Source organism: Homarus americanus, unplaced genomic scaffold (genome assembly GCF_018991925.1).
Source record: "Homarus americanus isolate GMGI-L3 unplaced genomic scaffold, GMGI_Hamer_2.0 scaffold31037, whole genome shotgun sequence".
Lineage (NCBI taxonomy): Eukaryota > Metazoa > Arthropoda > Malacostraca > Decapoda > Nephropidae > Homarus > Homarus americanus.
In genome coordinates, this window is record NW_024722227.1 from 25,497,971 (window position 1) to 25,519,870 (window position 21,900).

Here is a 21,900-nt window from a genome sequence, read left to right on the forward strand (position 1 = left end):
GTAAAGTAATGCATAATACAGTAATATAGGTACAGTATACAGTAATGTACAAGACACCTTTGAGTCTTTAATGCACTCTTTAGGAACTATGAGTAAAAATTCCTGATCTATGAATAATTCAGAAAATACTGCTCAGTTACTCAGTGTTAGACACAGGCATTGTTTTAGTTTAGGGTATTATATGTTAGTTTCTTAATAATAATATAACTAACTAACCTGTAACAGCATGAACATTATTCCAGCAATACCATGGGCAGCTCCTAGGTAGTGCTTGTCGTGCCACTGGTACATGAGAGGGACAGTCCATTTATTCGTCCTCGATAGGGCACGTCCAGAATGTAATATTGCCGTTACCACAGATCGTATCATTTTATCATCTATGACTTCTTTCCCAATCTGAGAAATGATACTGTACATCAATATGATGGACTGGACATTAAGTACAAGTAATGCAATAAGGGAAAACTGTATACAGGCAGTCCTCAGGTTATGAACACCTGACTTACGAATATCCGCCGATATCAACAAAGTTAAACTTTAAATTTACAGAACAGCATGACCTTAAAATTTACGGACAATGATTATTCACAAATGACACCCTGGATGTACCCAAGAATGTGTAAGGGTAGTTTTAAAGTTGCTGGCATTTTCGCAGCAGGGACAGGGAGCCATTCGTTCTAGAGACAGTACTTTCATTTACCTGTATTGTATACATGTGTGAGCTCTTTCAAGATCAGACTTGATATGCACTGGAGCAGGTTCAGGTACATTCAGGAGCCGGTGCATGCCCAGTACTTGACAACAGTGCGTAACAGAGACGTGACCGATCGCCCAAGCGGCTAACGAGTCGATCAGTGTACGTGTGTGCGCGCACACACAAAACATGTACAAATAAATAATAATGTGAAAATCCTCTCACAAATAATAAAAAACAAATATATTAAAAATATTGAGTCTACCCTCAAGTCTACTCCGTGCTTTGCTACTAATAAAGCAAGGAGTGGACTTGAGGGTAGACTCAACATTTTTAATACATTTGTTTCTGATTATATTATTTGTGGGAGGATTTTCCCATTATTATTTATTTGTACGTGTTTTATGTGTGTGTGTGTGTGTGTGTGTGTGTGTGTAGACACACATATATACAATACAGGTAAAAGAAATAATTATCCTAAGGGCAAACACGTGAAAGGAATATACATTTATTTGTACATAAGTAAAAAATGTAACCCCCCCCCTCCCATTCAGCGAATGTTATTCACAGATTTTGGCAATTCGTGGCCATTTTGAGAACCTAACCCCCGCGAATTTGAAGGGCAAGCTGTATTTTATTTACCCAATTTATTGTTTACTTTCATTTACTGTATTTTGTCATTCTATTTCTTCTTTTGCCTTAAATTAAGTGATTTTGGATGTATAGAAGGACTTAAGCATGACATAGTGGGATTTTAAACATTGCTCTGTAAGTACATAGCACGTGTTCCGACTTAGGCACATTTTTTACCTCAGAGCGTCCCCAGGAATGGAACTCGGTCATAATCCGGGGACTACCTGTACATGTACTGTAAATAAATCAGGCAAGATTTTAAAACTTTCTACCGTTTCTAATAATACAAACTGTAGTTATGACTTAACTCAAAATTGTATCAAACAAATGGTGGTGTTAAAAGACAAAAATAAAAGAGTGGCAGACCTTTTTCTGGATAAGAAGAAGTGCATATAGATATCCAGCTCTTCCAAAAAGAAGTTCATCTGGAAGATCCGACTCGATGTCGAGTACAGCACGTTCCATCTCCTTAATACTAAAAAAAGAAAAATATATAATACAGTAAACCCTCAAAAATCAAAGCCCCATAAATCCGGATTTCAAATAGTCCCAACCCTTTCTGGGCAACGAACATTTGTCTGAACCCTTAAATATTTGTTGTTCGAAATATCCACAGTGCACGGCCATTTGAAATTCCCACCAGCGACCGATCCTTTTTGAGGCCTCTCTCCTCCTCTAGGATCCACGAGTGAGCTGTTTATTCCCCCACTCTTAGAATGGACTTGCCCATAATGCTGCACTTTCGTTAGCTTATAGTTCAACACACATTCACCCACAGAAAAATGGTAAGATTCTCACACATTCACCCACAGAAAAATGGTAAGATTCTCACACATTCACCCACAGAAAAATGGTAAGATTCTCACACATTCACCCACAGAAAAATGTTAAGATTCTCACACATTCACCCACAGAAAAATGGTAAGATTCTCACACATTCACCCACAGAAAAATGGTAAGATTCTAAGTAAAATAATGCAAACAATGGTGATGTTAATTATTCCAGGAAGAGAGCAGAAGACAATTGATCAAGTGAATGATTGTGGTACTGTATTTATATCACTGGCGAAACAACAGCTTAGGTCATATGTCGCCTAATTAAACTAAGAGCTTAGAAGGTTAAAAACAGATAATGCAAAGTAAATTATAAAATACAAAATGTAGATAATAAATAACAAAACCTTCATAAAAATATTTCAACATTAAAATATAAAATTCAAAGTTTGTGTAGGAGGCCGGTTTCCTCCACGAAGGAGAGGACGTCCCTCCCATGCTACCCGTTCCCTTCCCCAGGACCAAAGAGATGGTAAGACCCGTATCCCCCCGGCACCTGGAGAGGTACTCTGAGACTGGGGCACTCCATCAGGAGGTATCAAACAATCAACACAATAGGGAGGGGGCGCCCTCTCCTTTTAAAAACCATAAGTCAGCCGTGTGTGGCCAATGAAGAAGCAGGCCAAAGCCGTCTCCCAGCAGAGCGAGTCTCTGATATCCTCAGGCACCCATCTGTGTTTCCAACTCAAGTGGATGGCAGCTCTTATTAATGGTAGGTAGAAGGGAATGATTATGCCACAGGGCGAGAAGCAGCTGCTTTTGCCACTGCATAAGCATGCTCATTCCTCTTCTTCACCTGGAGAGCACTACCAGAATTGCTAAAAATTGTCATGAGGTTGGGTAAAAATAATCTTGAGGGCAAGTAAAATACCCGAAACCTTTACCGTAAAAATAGATGCAATAGCAGGTAGATTTCCGCCCCGACAGAAGTAGGAAAAGACCACCCCAAAACTACTGTAAGAGAAGGTATGCTACAAAAAAAAAGCCACACAGGGAAGGAGTAAGTCCTACCTTTCATTAAAATAACTGCACTGACAAGCTTGAGCTTCAGGGAGAATCCACGGAGAGGCACAAGGGAACCGCAGGGGGCATATCTGAACAGGAGTAGACTTGGGATTGGTGAGGACCTGAAGGCATCAGTAGCCAGGTGCACCCCAGCATAATGAAAAGAGTTCAGTGTATGAGTCTAGCCTCAGTGGCTAAGGAGTACACCTCACACCCTTAATCCAGTTTAAGCCTAGCTAGCATGTGGAAAAGGAGCAGCAGAGTTCCTTGGTTAGCACCCCATGATGTGTACCCCAAGACTCTCAATAACTTGAGGGCACGCTGGCAAGACTCTTTGAGGCAACAAATGTGGCTGCCAAGTAAACCTGTTGTTGAAGATAATGCCCAGGAAACAGGTCTCTGTGACATACAACGACCATAGAGCTGTAGATCAGGATCGAGATGAACACCTTGGAGGCAGCAGAAGTACATGGCAACGGTCTTCAAGGGAGAAAATCTGAAGCCATGTTCTGTGGTCCAATGAGCAACCTTATCTAATGCATCATTTAGGCCTTAAGTAAAATTCATAACAATTTGGTAATAAACAATTTCACAGGAAATCTCTTCTGGTCTTGCTGGATCTCTGCAGCCTTTCACACAGTGGATCATCATCTGTTGCTTCAGGATCTTTGGTCGTTTGGTGTCCGTGATGACACACACTCACTGCTCGAATCTTATTTTTCAGAGTGATCTCAATGTGTTATGGTTGGTGGAACCATTTCAGACCCGGTTCCTTTGCAGTTTGGAGTCCCATAGGGATCAGTTTTGGGACCACTTCTGTTTACAGTCTTGCATCTCTGCTGGATGCTAATAGTGTTGCCTACCATTTCCATGCCGATAATAAACACTAATAAATGTTGCGGATATTGAGGAGACAATGAAATCCGTGATGTCTGATATTAAGACTTGGATGACTAGGAGAAAACTTAAGTTGAATGACGACAAAACTGATTATTGTCATCCGAGGAAATAGGAGAGAAGACGGCACAGATGATGTTGGCTCTTTAAACTTTGGGGAAGTACAACTCAGACCTGTCCATTTTGTTCATAATCTTGTCGTGTACTTTGACTCAAAACTGAATTTTAATGAACATATAAAATTAGTGGTTAAGAGTTGCAAATTTAATTTTTGAAATCTATAAGTTGTGAAGCAGTTTTGGGATAGAGTGTCTTGTGACATTATTACATTCACTTGTTTTGTCTCGGGTTGACTATTGTAACACTTTATGGGTCTGTCTACCTTAAGAAAGTTCAAACAGTGTTGAACAGGGTTGACATGCTTTTGCTCTCCCACTGAGGACTTCCACTACCCCATTACTGATCAAATTGTACTGGCTTCCAATTAAAGCTAAGTTAGAGTTCAAACTCTGTCTAATGACTTTTATGACACTAATGTTTGGTGAGCCTAAGTATTTGGCCATTCTAGTAATTCCACTGACTACACATAGTAGTGATGATCCCTCACACCCTAACAGTACAGGAGTGTTCATTTACTGCTTGATCCTTTTCCTATACAACACCCAGATTGTACAACCAGTTGCCTGCATCCATGAAGCTGCTGACTTCTGTGGAGGCCTTTAAGTAACAACCTAAGAGTTTTCTTTTTTTTAAGTTTATGATCCTGTACAAGATACAAAAGACGAGATTGCAGATATTATTATTATTATTATTATTACCCTCCAACAGGTTGGGTTATTAACATGCTTAGTCAAAATGTCCCTCTTTTATTCTATCTAAATTTTTTTGTCTAATCCTGATACGTACAGTATTTCTAATATCATGAGTTGCAGCAATGAGAACATTTTGCTTAACATTTATAGAATATGTCAAAGGCAGCTAGAGTGTCTAGTGTTCCTATGGAACAAAATTAGTGGAAAGAAGGAATTCAGTTTCCAATTTATATATTTAACAATGAAGATTATCTGTATCTTACAGTATGATATAGTACAATACTGTACTAAATAACTGCTATACAGTACAGTATTTGGCTTAATGATAGTTCTATCTTAAATAATGATACACAAATGATTGTTGTCTTAAATTATGACCCTGAATATTGTAAGAGACTCACCTTGTAATACTGCTTTTGACTATCTCTTTCTCTTTGGTCTTATCATTTAAGATGGCCGCAAGTGCTAAAGGTCCAGAATCTCCACACAAGAAAGACAATCTACGACCTTTTAAATTCCGAAATGCCTTGTTCACTAATGGTGTAGCTTTCTGGAAAAAGTTAAATGAGGTATATCAGATATAGACATAAAACAACAAAAAACAATTTCATAACAGCAATCAAGTTTTCTTTTACATTCTGCAGGGCACCAAGAGTGCTACTCACCTGTAGGTATGTGTCATCTCCCAGAATTTCTGCCAAGTGGAGGTAAAGAAGTACATATCCACTTGTTCCAGTGTATACAGAATAGTCACTTAATTCACCTCCCTTTGACAGTCCTTCATCCAGTACTTTCTGCAGTGTATCTATACTCTTCTGTGTCTTACTGATGTACTGCTGGGAGAGCTGCAACATAAAATGATCATTCTTTTAAGATTACACATTTGTTGCCTGTCACAATATTTAATTCATCCACCAAACAACTTAACTATTAAAGAAAGGCTTTTTGCCTGTGAGGTCAAACCTTAACTATGAGACACAAAATATAGTCTATTGGTAATTCAAGAACTTGAGACAGTATATTAATATACTGTAGAGTACAGACAAACGATGGCTGCAGTTAAAAATTTGGAGGACTGCATTTCACACATCTCTACTCACCACATACTGCCTATACAATACATTTCCATGTTTTAGTCTTACAACAGTCAAGTTTGTCTACACAGTGACGAAACCTCTGCTCGCTGGAAATATGTCGACGACTCCACCATCAGGATCAGCGTCAACAATTCTGCTCCCAACTATACCGCCCTTCAGGATTTATTGAACTGTCTCCAAAGCTGGGCCACCAACAACCACGTCACCATCAATCATACCAAGACCATGGTTATGCACATCAACCTCTCCTCCGACACTGTCCCACCCCCTTCTATTACTTTAGGTCCGAACACCCTCCAGGTTGTAGATTCCCCTAAGCTCCTCGGCGTCACCATAGACAACAAACTAAATTGGAACCACACGTCTGTGAAGTTGTCAAATCCTCCAGTTTCCGTCTCAACCTCCTCCGCCGACTCAAGTCCCTCGGAGTTCCTGCACCCGAGCTCCTCAGTGTTTACTCAACGTTCATACTTCCCAAGCTCACCTATGCCTCCCCTACCTGGTCTTCCTCCCTAAATGCCACACAACGTAAACACACAGAAAAAGTACAAAAGAGGGCATGCAAGATTATTCTCTCCCTTTCCTACTCCACATATCACGAAGCACTCAACACACTGACCCTCTCGACTCTCACTGACCATCACCACGACCTCATCTGCAAATTTGGTAAGAAGCTTCTACACCATCTTCAACACCGGCTCCTACTACCACCTGAGATCCCTAGCCCGAGAATTGCTGTTCGACACCACAACCGCATCCAGCCCATACGTGCACGAACTGATCGCTATAAGAACAGCCCAGTCCCAACCATTGTGAAAATTATCAATAACTTGTAATAAACCAGTGTATTCACTCCCAGTAAACCTCTACTTGCACTGTCACTATGTTGAAATGCCCTGTAGTCTGAGCTTTTCCCCATCTAGTTATTATATATCTTATTTGTATCACTTATGTTATTTGTATATTGTAAATCGAAACCCATTCCCCAATTATGTAACTGAATCAGCAGATTTTGCTTCCCCCCCCCCAAAAACACCCCTGGCCCCCCATGTCCTTATTTACCGTATATACCTGTGTGTAGTTTGAGTTTTTAAGACCAAATTTTTTGGCAAAAAATTGGGGGTCGACCTCTAAAAGGGTAATAGTTTCGTTAGGTTGAAAAATATTTACCAGTAACTACCAGTAAACAATGGAAACGACGCACCACCAGCTGTGAGTGTCGGTACAGTTGCCAGGGCAGATCTCTTGCGTCATCATAGCAAGCCCAAAGTAGCCAAATGCATGGTATGGTAGCACAGGACGATGTAAAACATAAAGTATTAATTTTTAAAGTTTATTTATAGATACATAAATTTTTGTTCATTACATTTGAAACATCAATCTTTGTTAATTAAATTTGAAACAAAAGAAAACTACGATACCGTATTTCTAAATACCGGGTATTTTCATTAAAATATTACATCACAAGTATATTTTACCTTAACTGTGACTGAATGAATATATTCTCAGAAATAAATATGGAAATGTAATATTTTTGCTGAAATGACGTACATATTACAGTGGAAAGTGGGATAAAATCATGACGAAAACAATGACTTTCGCTTTCTTTCGTTGTTCAAAAGATTTTACCGTAATCGCTTTTCGAATGGTTTTCAGTTAAAAAACTGTTGTATTACAATAATATTCTATCCTAATTCACTTGAATAAATAATACGATACATATTTCTGAATATTTTCATTAAAATCCATCAAAATCATTTTCCTTGTCATCGTCTTCAGCACCAAACAGCTCCTCCCAGTCTTCTCCTTGAACAGGGCTAGAGGGTACGTGTTTTTCGAATCGTTTTCAGTTAAAAAGCTGTTACATCACATGTATATTTTACCTAAACTGCGCCTGAATGAATATATTCTCAGAAATAAATAGTAGTTTTGCTGAAACGTGATGTATTTCAATGTAAAATAGGATAAAATACATGACGAAAACAAAAGACTTTACCTAACCTTCCGATGTTCAAGAGATGTTACTCGTTTTTTTAATAGTTTTCGGTTAAAATACTGTTATATTACAATGATATTCTATTCATACTGTGCTTGATATAATACATTCACGGAAATGTAATATTTTTGCTGAAGTGACGTACGTATTACAGTGGAAAGTGGGATAAAATCGTGTTAAAAACAATGACTTTCGCTTTCTTTCGTTCAAAAGATGTTACCGTAATCGCTTTTCAAATGGTTCTCAGTTAAAAACTGTTGCATCACAAGTGAATTAGGATAGAATATTATTGGAATACAACAGTTTTTTAACTGAAAACCATTCGAAAAGCGATTACGGGAACATCTTTTGAACAAAAGAAAGCGAAACTCATTGCTTTCGTCACTTTCCACTGTAATACGTATGTCATTTCAGCAAAAATATTACATTTCCATATTCTCAGAAATAAATACGTAGTAGTTTTGCTGAAACGTAATGTATTTCAATGTAAATTAGGATAAACTACATGAAAACAAAAGACTTTACCTAACCTTCCGATGTTCAAGATGTTACTCGTTTTTTTAATAATTTTCGGTTAAAATACTGTTATATTAGTGATATTATATTCATACTGTGCTTGATATAATACATTCACGGAAATGTAAGATTTTTGCAACTACACTGCTGATGTCAACACAAGCGTGGTTACAGCGAGACTGACTGACTGAGGGAGCCCGGGAACGCAGGGTGGCGCGGGCGATGTGTGTGTGTGGTGTGCAGTGTGTGGTGTCGCTCGCGATTTGAATAATGTATATTCCTTTGAATGTATATTCCTCCAGCGGCAATCCGCGTATTTGCAAATCCGTTAAGTTAAACCCGCGTATGTTAAGGGCCGACTGTATATATATTTAATATCATTTTAGATAATAACAGATCTGCTTACCAATTGTGAACACATTTAGTTTGAATTTTCTATGAACCAATCAGTTATTAGTAGAGAAGAGGGGCGTGGCTTATGGGCCAGGTTAGTGTGGAAAGGGTATAGTTGGGAATCGAACCCTGGACTGCTGCGTGTGACCAGGGATCACCACCACCGCACCACAAGGACAACAAAAGCAATCCTAGGCTTTGTTTTATTTCACACAAAGCCTGTTCATTCATCTTATTTTTAGCCCTTAGACCCAGGGTGACGTCCCAGAACGTCTGACTAGCGCGTCCCGGAACGTTCGCCTATTTTCCCGCCACTTTTTTTTAATTATTTTTGGAAAATTTGATTTTTTCCACAATTTATCCCCACGGGGGGGTATACAGCAATACCCTAACCCAGGGTTAAGGGTTAATGAACTCAAGTGATCTCTACAGCGAGAACTTACTTGTTGTCGAAGGTGGCACGATACTGAGAATCTGAAAATCCACAGTACGGTCAGTTGAAATTTGCTGTAGAGTCTTATATTAATAAAATTTACATCATTCTTATTTTTACTTGTTAAAATGTAGAAAAAAAAATATATAAAAAGTGTATTTCAACAAAATACGAGCCAAAATGTCATGCATAAAAAATAATAATAAGAATACATCACAATGGGAATTTCATTTGACTCTAGAGTAGTACTTGCTTCACTTTTGTAAGTAAACATCGCCTGGATGCTACAAACACACACCAAATTTTCAATGGATACTGCTAGTCTTCCTTGGGGCAGTCTCATATTGTGGTTAATACTGCCATAGAAACATACAATGAAGCCATCCTTTTGCCAGTGTGACCAGTGTTCCAATTGCACCATTGACTTTTTGCCAGTGGATGAACTGCCGTCATGGATTTATTGCACGGAAAACTTAACATTGCCTCCAGTATACAGACTTCAGATTACACTAAATGCTTAATAAACTGTACCATAATTCAGTATTGCAGAGTATCATACACAGCAACTGATAAGTCACATATTTCCTGTACAGTATTATAATAAAAATAATTAAGACAATAATACAGGTAATAAGGGGAACAAGGAGAGCGTAAGGTCAGACTTGCCCCGGTATCTTCCACTGTTACAGGCAATCATCTGCTTCTCTCCACGTGTTTAACAGTAATGTACGGCCATAAATCTTACCCCACACAACAATGATGGTGGTGTTGCTTTCCAACACACATGACTGACTTTATTTTCCAACACTTTCCTTCTTTTAGGATCTGCTGGTAATCTGTGCATCTTAAATCCCTTGTCTGACCTATTGCTGCATCCAAATGCATATCATTCCAGCATAATGGAAAAAAAATCACTCATTCATCCAAAGCAATGGCCAGATGCTAAATGATGTGCAAGGATGGCAACAAAATGGTGCCCAGTGATCACGTGATATCATTTCCCAAGACCCGCTATGTCTCTATTCTCAGTATACTGTAAAGGGACTAGTTTTGTATAGGGTTATTCTGAAGCCCAGTACAGTACAATACTGTTCTCACTTGTACAGCTTAGGCTGGTAGACTGTTCCATAGATTTACCACTTTAATATCCTTAACAGCTTCATGTACTGCATTTGTAAAATCAGTTTTATAGAGGAAATATATCATATCATTAATTAAAATGTTTTAAATAGTCATATAACAGGTTATGTGATAATGAGGGTCCTGCTACAGTCTCGACACCCTCGAGCAGCTCTGCTCCTGTTCCTGCCCCACGCACCGTGTCCTACCAACCCTGACGTCTTCGTCCTGCCTCGGACACCGCCGCCAGCTCCCAGCACTGTGCACCTACCCTCTGCTGGTACCATCAATACTTCGGTGCTAAAGCTAGACATTGTGAGGCTCCCCGCAACTACACGAGGAAGCGACGTCGGTTGGTAAACGCCACTACCTCCGTCACTTCAGGCGTCTCACCGCTGCATGTCACCGACTACATCCATGGACTCGGCCACCCACATGTACAAGCCTCCCAGCGCCTCCTCACGCAACATGTCTCATCCGGCATCAAAGCTGACACTCGGAAATGGGCTGCCTAGTGCTTGGCCTACCAGTCAACTAAGATACATCAACACACACGGGCCCCCTTGGAGACCTTTCCTGTACCCAAAGGACGCTTCCAGGTAGTGCACCTCGACATCGTGGGACCTCTTCCATCATCCTGCAGCAACACCTACATCTTCACCTGCATTGACCGTTTCACCAGGTGGACAGAAGCGATGCCTAATGCTACAGCAGTCTGCCGTCTGCGCCTTCCTGTCTGGTTGGGTCTCCCGTTTCGGTCCTCCCACGACCGTCATCACTGACCGAGGAGCCCAGTTTGAGTCACAACTCTGGCATAGTCTCCTACAGTACCTCGGCACTTCCAAACACCGCACTACTTGCCATCCTCAATTCAACGGCATGGTAGAGCGGTTTCATCGGCAGCTGAAGGATGCCATCAAGGCACAGCACGACCCCTACAGCTGGACGGATGCTCTACCCTTAGTGCTCCTTGGCATCCGTGCATCACACAGAGGACATGGACTGCAGCCCCTTCACCTACCAGGGGACTTCTCACTTACTCCTGACCTTGACCACTTCACTCCTGCTGCCCGTCACGACCTACTGCAAACACTACGATAAGCAATTTCTGCATTCAAGGCTACTGCCCCACGCCAGCCTTCCCATCGCCTCGAACACAACCCTCCTGCACTACTCAACGCCAAGCATGTCTTCGTCAGGCGCGATGCTCACCGCAACCCATTTCAATGCCCCTACTACAGACCCTTCCCGGTTTTTGCACGGTCAGCGAAGTTCCCGACGATCATTCGCAATGGCAGATACGACACCGTCAGCGTAGATTGAGTGAAGCCGGCCACCTCACCCGATGGGGCCCCAGCCCAGCATTACCCCCAACAAACCACGCATGCGCCCCCTTCACCTGTCTGGTCACCATTGCCGCCCCCAACACCCTCTTTCTCCCTCAGGTACTTACTGCTCCTGATCCTGCATCCAGCCCTATGGACCCAGACACCCCACCCGGTGCTCCTGAGGACTTTGCACCTGCCGCGAGAGAAGCACCACATTCCTCACTTGTTCAACCTTCTCTTATCTACAACCTTCCTTCTCCCACAGATTTCGTGTCACTAGACGGAGTAGTCACCTGTTGCGGCCGAGTGGTTCACACCCCCGCCCGTTATCTCACATGTGGAATACAACCCTACCGACAACATGTTTCCTGCAGCGCTCGGAGGGGAGGGGGGAGTATTGTAGTGGACACTCTCCCCTACAACTGCCGATTGATCACTTGCTGTCCGCTTACCAGCCAACCAGCGGCGAGTTCCACACACCGGGCCTCGCTTTCGGACTGTGAGATGAGTGGCCACTTACCGCCTTCACCTCAGCCAATCAGCAGCGCCGCTCACTTCTGATCTGTCTATCTGATCCGACAAAATCGTATAAATACCCCCAGCCTTGCCGTGAAGGTTATTCTACTCAGCGCTCTCAAACAGACAAAACCTCCTCTCAACAAGCTCCTCACCACACACAGCAACTCCCTAGCACTGCATTGTATATATATATATATATATATATATATATATATATATATATATATATATATATATATATATATATATATATATATATATATATATATATATATATATATATATATATATATATATATATATATATATATATATATATATATAGAAAATGCCATTGTGAGTTTCCTTCTCACCTCCATCCTTCGTGGGAGATCTCCTACATATATGTACGTATGTGAGCCTAACAAAGATAAAATAGACAAACACAGAGAAATTTGACAACTGGCCACATACACTATGCTGTAATAACATTAAAAATCCTACCTTTTGTTTTGTGTCATCTAAAATTTCTTGACTATCTTCTCCAACATCCTTTGGATAAGGATTTGTGAAGTAACGCATCTCACTCATGGCTGGACAGTGCAATAACCGTGTTACTGAAACAAAACAAAATGAGGCTATATCATATACTGTATACAGAGTACTGTACTGTGTCTATATATACTTACAATACTGTACTGTATACTGTAATACTCTGGTACAGTATACAGTACTGTATTGTATTTTGCAGGTTAGCCAATAATGTTACAATATTTTTTATAGAAGATAAAGTACTTTCTTACCACAGGAAAACCCTTAAAATTATGAAGATTTACAATTTGCATCGTACATTATATTGTTGTGTATCATTTTTTTCACCATGGTTAATCATATGGACAAATCTCATCACGGTGCCTCTCACAATGGCTGAGAAATTGCACCCATCACTTTATCTCTCACTAGAGGGTAGGTTAAGTTTCTTGAGAATTACTCCATTCACCAGACAATATTTTACCATATGATTAACCTTGGCTTTGGGGGGGGGGGTGGGGAGGGGTGTCCTGAACACTATTCTATACCAACACACTACCTCCTAGTAATGCCATATCACAGTTTACATGCTGAGGGTTTTGTTTCAAAGGCAAATAACCAGTAGCTTTAGAATATCTTTGTATAGAATATGATAACTTTCTGACTAAACTTTGTAAATTGCTTTGACAATTTCAAGAAATGATCGATTAATTGATTGTGTTAATTACAACCCAGGTGACGCAACAACTTAGGACATATGTCGCCGAATTAAAATAAAGGCTTAAGACTAAAATCTCAAATAATGCACGGTAAAAAAGAACACAAGTACAGTAATAAATAACATAGAACTTTGGTCAAATATGAGGGTTCATGGGTGTCCACAGGGTGGTTCACTTACACCCGTCTAGAAAATGAGAATTTTTTTCCCATAATCCTTGTTCACAATGTGTGTACAATATTAAAACTTTTTAAGTGAACCATTCATTCCTTAACATCCTCACACTGGACACTTGTGGTTAGCCGATACTTTAGACAATTCCTCTGGAGCAGGGCCGAATTCAGGAGTGGGCAAAGTGGGCAGCTGCCCAGGGGCATTCCACAATCTGGGGGCCTCCACATTAGAATATTTTATTTATTTTTTTATTCATTAGGATTATTTTTATTATCATTCTTTAAAATTCATGTTTATCTATTCCATCACGTAAAACTATGTTCAGCAAGAAGCGTGATAGAAATTAGGCTAGCTACTCCTTGAAATTCATGAATACCTGGTTTTCCTATGAACAGTATATTTTTAATGAATGCTATTGTTTGTGTTGCTAATAATATATTTAGAATTCCACAAACATATATTGATTAAAAATGAACTACATGAAATGACGAAATTGAGATTAAAAAAACAAAACATATTTTTTTCATTATCACTTCCATTACGAATGCCATCAGGGCGCTGTGTTCTAATTTCCTCAATATAACTGCATATGGCTTCAAAATTCTCCAAAGAAGTGTTCAAATTTCAAAATTTTCCCGGGGGGCTTACAGCGCCCCCTGGAACTCCCAGATGTTTAGGCTCGCTTCACTCGCCACCCCACCCTCTTGGGTAGTTATAATGAGGGGGGCCTCCACAAAGAGGCTGCCCATGGGCCTCCACAGGTCTAAATCCGGCACTGCTCTGGAGGTTGGGCCAGGCTGACTGACTCGGGTAAGACCGTCATGAAGTCGACATCACAGAGGAACAGTGTACTGTATGGTATACAGTACTTGGTGTTAGGTCACATATTTTCAAAACTGCGCCTGCATTCATTATTTTACAGTTAAATTTACAATTTTCCGAAATACTTTGTATACAGCTCCTCCCCGACGTACAACGGAGTTAGGAACCCAAATCCAGGTCTTAAGTCGAAATGGTTGTAAATAGAAAATGCTTAAATAATACATAGAAAATAAAAAATGGGTGTCTCATTTTCTTCTCAGCACCACAACTCTCAATTTTAAGCTTGCCAACCATTTTAGAGTGAATTACAAAGAAAAATTTTGTCAGTACAGAGCGCAATCACTGACGTTGGGACTCGAAAATACGTAATTTGAAAAAAGTTTGGTACGACTGAGGCGGTCGTATGTCCGGGTGGTCGTAAGTCGAGTAGGTCGTAAGTCGGGGAGGAGCTGTATATTGTAGGTTCATTTTTCCCCTCAATTTTTTATAACTATATTATTTGGGTTATGGCACAATTTGTCTAGTGCAATACTGTACAATACAACACATAATTACAAACACTAATATTCCCCAATACTGTACTGCATTTTTATTCATAAATGAGAATAGGAGCAAAACAAATATAATAGTGGAAGGCTCCGAGCTTGGTACCGTTAGGGACTTTTTTTCTTATTTACACCTACTGCCATGTCAGTTGTAAAACCAAGTTGTGGTGGAAATGTGAGAAAATGACCAGTGGTTGTTGAATGTAGGCAGAAATGACACAAAGGATATCTACAGCATAGTTAACTTTGCTGAGGAGTCACATTCCTGGTTTGAAATGTGGACACAATATACATTCCAGAAGAACAGTGTATCTGATTCCAGTCTTATCTTGTACTTGACAGATCTTCTGGAGCAGTGTGATTCAGGAATAAGGCTGAAGCTTCTAGAAGTCATGCTTTTGGACTTAGCTTTTTCCAACTTTTTAAAGGGCTTTGTTTAAAGCTAAAGGCATAGCACTGGCTTCAGCTTTGAAACCACAGGCTTGGTTCGGATTTTCGTTTGACACACACTGACCATATTATAGTAGTCCTCACCAACCACGGGGTTCGCCTCGAAAAACCCTGTGGCTGGCAAGACTAAACACTTATGGGAAATAGTTAGGTTCCTTGGTCACTGATAACACTTGTCAAAGCTCACGTTGCCTGTTCCTTCACTAAACAATACCTGTATTGTACATTCGAATTCAGTATAAGAGATATTTACAAATATGCATGAATAACATGTTGCCTTAGGACACAACAGCCATCCTCAGTGGAAACAAGTGTGTATGTCGAGCAAGAACAGGGAACACGCCCATTCTCCCATATCCTTAGTGAAACAATTGCCAAATGGCAATGCATTATTTTTTTCTTTAATTTAAGAGTTGTTTTATTAATTAATTACCTTTACGGAGGAATACAATAGACCAAGGAGGGATAATGAAGGCACACTAAACCATGGAATTCTCTAACTTCAATGTCATAGGACCTGACCTAAATGTCAGAAGAGATCAAGGATTCCAAATAGTTGTAACCTGACATTAGGTCACTTTGTACCTTAGAAAATCTTATGTTGATTCCTTCCAATGCTTCTCTGATATTTGTGATGGCTAATATATGACTGGTAACAGTCAGCGTTCAGTAATTATGGAGGATGTTGTTGGACACAGTTTTGTATGCTGATTACTTTCACTTCTATTCATTTTCTAGGTCAAATGCTTAGTTTTCTAGATATAAGTGGGTATGGGCAGCCCTTTCACGCCCAAAAGGTAAAATTACACCATACTGGGGGTCAGGTGAGGTTAGGTAGGTAGTTGTTTGAGGTTATAGGTCTTCAAGCTTGTTTTTCTTATCAACTAAGGTTAGGTTAGGTTAGGTTTAATTAAAAAGAACATTTTAACACATTTGCACAAACTATGAGCGCCCACTATAAACACGTGAAAATGCGATATTTTTATAATGCTTTTCTATGACAAATGAGCCGTGAGTCAGTTGTTAATAGAATCCTTATTTTATTAGAGGATACTGATATGTTTGGAAAAAAGTTAATATTGACGACTGAGCTGCCGATGAATTATTTGTTTTGGTGAATTTTCTTTATTTTCACCATAGAGTGCTGATATGACAAACATTTCGTGAAAATTTTTGTGGAAAATAATTAGGTGCCTACGTATTTTCGATGGTAATGCGGCAGTTTTAAGCTAAGGTTAGATTAGGTTATGGGTTGAACAAAAAAAATTTGCACAAAATATGAGTGTCCTATATAAAACGGTTTTATTATAAGATTAGGTTAGGTTAAAGTTGTTCGGTTAGGTTGGGCTAGGTTAGGTTTGGTTGGGTTAAAAAAATAATAATTTGCACAAACTAAGAGTGTCCTCAAAAAAACAGTGAAAATGCAGGGCTTATAATTGTTTACTACTAAATTGCTGGCTGGTCAGTTATAATTACAAAAAATATAAAATTTGCTCAAATCATGTGTCCAATATATTCAGGAGCCAGTATCTGCCAACATGTGTAACAGACGTGACCGACGCCCAAGCAGCTAACGAGGGGTCCTACCCAAATGTAGCCAAATATAGCCGGAATGAAGTCAAATAATGGTCCTAGATGAATAAATCGGACTGCCAATCACTTCGACTAGTATTTGGTGTCACAAAGTCACAAAAATTGGTAAACTTAATTTAATCTGAGTTAATAGATCTAGTGCATGTACCTAACCTAACCTAACCAAACCTAATCTAACCTAACCTAACAAAACTCAGATTAAATTAAGTTACCAATTTTTTTGAGACTTTGTGACACCAAATACTAGTCGAGAAGTGATTGGCAGTCCGATTTATTCATCTAGGACCATTATTTGACTTCATTGCAGCTACATTTGGGTAATTAGTCGGACCGCCAACGAGATCAGTGGCGAAGAGGATAAAAGTAAAAAGTAACCTAACCTAAATCTTAACGCGCCTATATCTAGAAAACTAAGCATTTACACAAGAAAATTAATAGAAGTGAAAATAATCGGTGTACAAAATTATCTAAAAAAACTCATACTACCTAACAGCTGAAGACCACATCTCGTATATTAACCTCACGGTACAAAACTCTTAAAATACCAAATTAACCTAATCCATTAAACATACGAGTAATTTATCTGAAGCTGAATTCATATACAGTAAGTGTTAATAATCACGGTCATAGTAATCATCTCATAACTCCACACCAAACAATGTCAAGCACTGTTTTATCCTCAACATGAAACTCAAGATAATGAAGTGATAAATAACCCTATACAGACATCCAGACAACACCGTACATGTAACTAAATTATACCTATAAGTAAAGTAGGTGTAACAGATCGAGCTGAAGACTACACTGACGTTGGCCACACTCACCAGGGTTGCCAACTCGCTAAGCTGGTACCTAAATGTCGCTAAATCTTCCATGGAAAGTCGCTACTATTATTCCCCTTCAGTAATTTGATGCAAATTATATTTTCATAATGCCGACTATAATGGACGGAGAATAAAAAAAATGCATTATGTAAAAATAAAAATATTCTTTTTAAAGTTTAATGTGCACACTTACCTATTATTCAATAGTAATTGCATCCCAGTCCTCTTGGTAGTGTGAACAACTGTAGAGCTGGAAGCATGTAAGTGCTTGGTTCAGGTTCTCTTGTAACTGTATGCCTCCACAGGTCGACTTGCGGGGCAACTGTATGGAGTCTATGGGTCACCCATTGGACGCGGATGACAAGTTTGGAACCACGCAGGCTTGATAGAATTAATTCTATAAGATGTTTTGCTAATATTCTTTAAAATTTAGCGTATTAATGAAATTCATATTACATATCTGACAAAAGGTAAGTTACCCAGGTGCTACAAAGGCGAAGGTAATAGACAAATAAATGACGACACGGCAACATTTGCCATGGATGGGCTGACATCAAGTGATCAGAAATAGACGTCCCTCCTTCTGTACCACGACCCCTCAAATGTATTAAACTTTTCTATTATTTATTGTCCCTGTAACCCCGTTGCTATATATTATGGCTCGAAATGGAAAACTGAGTTTTCATGGACAGTCCAAAAGTATCCAGAAAGTCGCTAGATTTCTGTGGATATCTCTAGGTTTAAGAAGTCGCAAATCGCTCTAAAATGTCTCTAGAAAAAACAAACGCTCTAGATCTAGCTACAAAGTCGCTGTTAAGTACCTGATGGCCACACTCACTCGCCTCTAGTAGTGTGGGACTGAGTCGCTCAACACACGCTATTGGATCCCTCAAAATAATATCGGACCTTCTGATTCCCAATAGTCCTGATTCCTGAAACCAGTCTGCCGATGGTAAAGACATAATTATAAGAAACGAAACTTTACTTTATTATGATGTCTGGTATCACAATCAGTGAATAAGATCTGTAGACCCGTTACTTCCCAGGTTGTGTACAGTAGTTTTTCATCATTCTTATTTGTGTATGTGGATAATAAATGTCATGGCTGATTTCAGATGGTATCAATAATTATATTTTATTGTCAGTAAGAGATTGAATTTGATATTAGATTTAATATTAACCATAATTTAGAGGATTTTTTAAGGAAATCAGACTCTGAATTCAAATAGTGACTTGGTGAGCGGCGACACTGCTTGCGGTCATGTAGAAAGTCTTCTATCCACGCTAGGACATTTCAATTCCATCAGTTTGATTTTCAGCCTCGTGGGGTACACTGTGAAAGCCCTGGCAAAACTAGTATATATTGTCGATGTTACCAACCCCGTTCCAGAATATGGGTTCAAATATCCAATACCTTGAGCAATTGAGTTACACCGCCTCGGCATAAAACCTTGTTGGCAATCCTTTACAAGACTGTTTTATAGATGTTCCATCGCGGCATCTCTGATAATACTCTCAAGTACTTTACATATTATGCTGGTCAGGCTCACCGGTCTATAGTTGTTCGTGGAGTGCCGATCGCCCTCTTTAAAGATAGGACCATAAGCCACTTTCCATTCACGGGACCTTTTGTTCATTCAGGCATTTACAAAACAGGATCTTCAGCTCAAGCTCGTTACACAACTCTTGGCACTCTAGGATGCAACACGTCAGGGCAGGACTCTTATGGACCTTTAGCCTGGACAGTTTATTTTAATATCTCTGTGAACACAATGTGGTCAGTGCTGTGTCGAACCGTCTGTCTCAAACGCAGGAAGGTTAATCCATCCTCTTGTGACACCGGGGAAAAAGAAGCTGTTCAATGCCTCAGCTTTATCCTAGTCAGAATCTGCATAACTATAATCTTCAAGCCTCAGGTCTGATACTCCTACTTGCGTTTTTAATTTCGACTTTACATAGCGGTAAAACGCCTTGGATTTGTCTTGACCTCACTTGCAACCAGCCCTGAACTCCTTTTCAGTCCTTCTACATACCGCCTTTTCGTTTTCTCGGCTCTGCATCTCTGTCCTGTTTATCGCTTGACCCAACCCACGTCTTGAATTTCTGGGTTTTCTTAACTTTGTCGACCCGTGGTTCATGGGTATATATTTATCAATCAAACGGATCACTTTACTAGTTACATCTTTCAGCGTAGTGTGGAAACGCCCTTAATCAATCAATAAACCTAGGGAAAGTCGATCATCTAGGTCCTAACTTTCTGTGAGATTGAGATGGAGTACCATCGTACGATATGTTTTACTTTTTTCTTTATCCTCTTCACCAAAAGATAGGCTCGTTAGCGCTTGGGGATCGTTCACGTCTCACAGCAACTGTTGGCAATACTGGGCATGCACCGGCCCTGAATGTACCTGAACCTGCTCTGATTGGTCACAAAATTTCTGGTAGATTTTCCAAGAGCACAACTCACTCTGAAAAAGTTTGCCCTCACAGTTTTCTGGACTTGCGGCAGCTACCAAACGGGGAAGTAACTGTAGGGGTACGTGATATTATGCGTCTAGCACTCAGGATGGAATTGATGAAACTGGGTGGTGTTTTTTCATATATATATAATATTATATGAAAGACAGTCTGGTGCTGGAGATGCTGTGAGGTGAGAAGCTTGTGTGAGAGACACGTTCAGTGAGTGCGTGCTTGAGGTATCTAGCAGCCTGTTAGAGGAGATGTTGCGTGTTCAGGAACGTAGGGTAGAATGAATGTCAAATTTTTTTTTTTATAACCATCTCAGTGGAGAGAATTGCTTATACAGCAGCCGGTTTAGGAAGTAAACCTGTAACTCGTTCTCTTGATCTGCTGCTAGGCTAGGAGAACGAGGTGGCGATCCCCCATGCTAGGATACTGTCGCATTGGAATGCGGATGTAGTTCAGAGATCCCACCGCCAGTACCACGTGAAAGATATTGGAAGCATAATGTGTTGTCTAATGGAGACCCTGCTGATGGTATCACGAAAAGTGTGACCAAGTCCCAGGTTGCTGATCTGATTTTCATTTAACACAATTGCAGGGTCTCGATAGTTTCTCCTACTTTGACAACAACATACATATACTGTTCTAACTCTTGATTTTTTTCTTTATGGTTATATTATTATTATCATCAGTGTTCATATATATATATATATATATATATATATATATATATATATATATATAGAAGTGAGGAGTCAAACGGAGTCCACCCATAGAGGCCAACTTGTGACAAAAGTAAGGTAATTTAAGAAAGATCCAGGAAATACATTATACAAAGGAGGAGTTTTAATATTTTAATATTGTGATCTCCCCATGTCGTTGTCGCGCTAGCCGACCTCGAATTCCTAGTGTATATCTTGTGGTTAGGTCAGCAACCAGCGCCGCTACATGACTGAGGTCAACTAAGCCACACCTACCTCCGCTATATAAGACCTCTTCTGATTCTTCACAGCCAAAGCCTGCCAGCCTGTCTCCAAACTGTGAAGACCCGAACGAAAACGACCACCTCACCACCATTACTTACACACCGGGAAGCTCGTTCCAGACAACGCCTTTTTGCCTCCCTGCTGATCAGGTGACTCCTGATCAAAGGCGGCTATTGAGATCTGTAACGGCTTTCTGCAGCGACTTGGCCGCGATCCCACTGGCGTTACTTGCACCATTGGCTGCTTTTCGATCTTCCTTCTTTTCGCTCTGGCCTGGGGACCTGCACCCTAGAGGTATTCGTCCTGTCCCCTGTAACTGTTCATCTCACCGGAGGACGAACACGAGGTAGGAGCAGAACCCATCCCTCCGCCGAGCCTTCCTGGGTAACCGTGATCGTGGTCCAACCTAGAAGGGGGTCGCAACCTTAATCCTCCACCCCTGAATAGGTACACTTTTAAAACTCACGCCTATAAGTGAGCACTTATCAACAATAGGAAAAGGTTCTTCTAACGGGGCTTCTGGGTGAGCACAGGAAAAA

At 40.1% G+C, this 21,900-nt stretch overlaps 1 protein-coding gene across 2 annotated transcripts; it reads right to left on the reverse strand.

Annotated features, from left to right (window-relative positions):
* Positions 1–216: 216 nt before the first annotated feature.
* On the reverse strand, positions 217–17,920 carry LOC121862432 (lanC-like protein 2; the record flags this gene model as incomplete). Of its 2 annotated transcripts, none has more annotated exon segments than XM_042360729.1 (6): positions 217–396; positions 1,694–1,802; positions 5,277–5,425; positions 5,541–5,720; positions 12,760–12,872; positions 17,855–17,920. In XM_042360729.1, coding segments are annotated over 5 exon segments (705 nt in total), but the record flags the coding sequence as incomplete, so codon positions are not given.
* Positions 17,921–21,900: the final 3,980 nt, after the last annotated feature.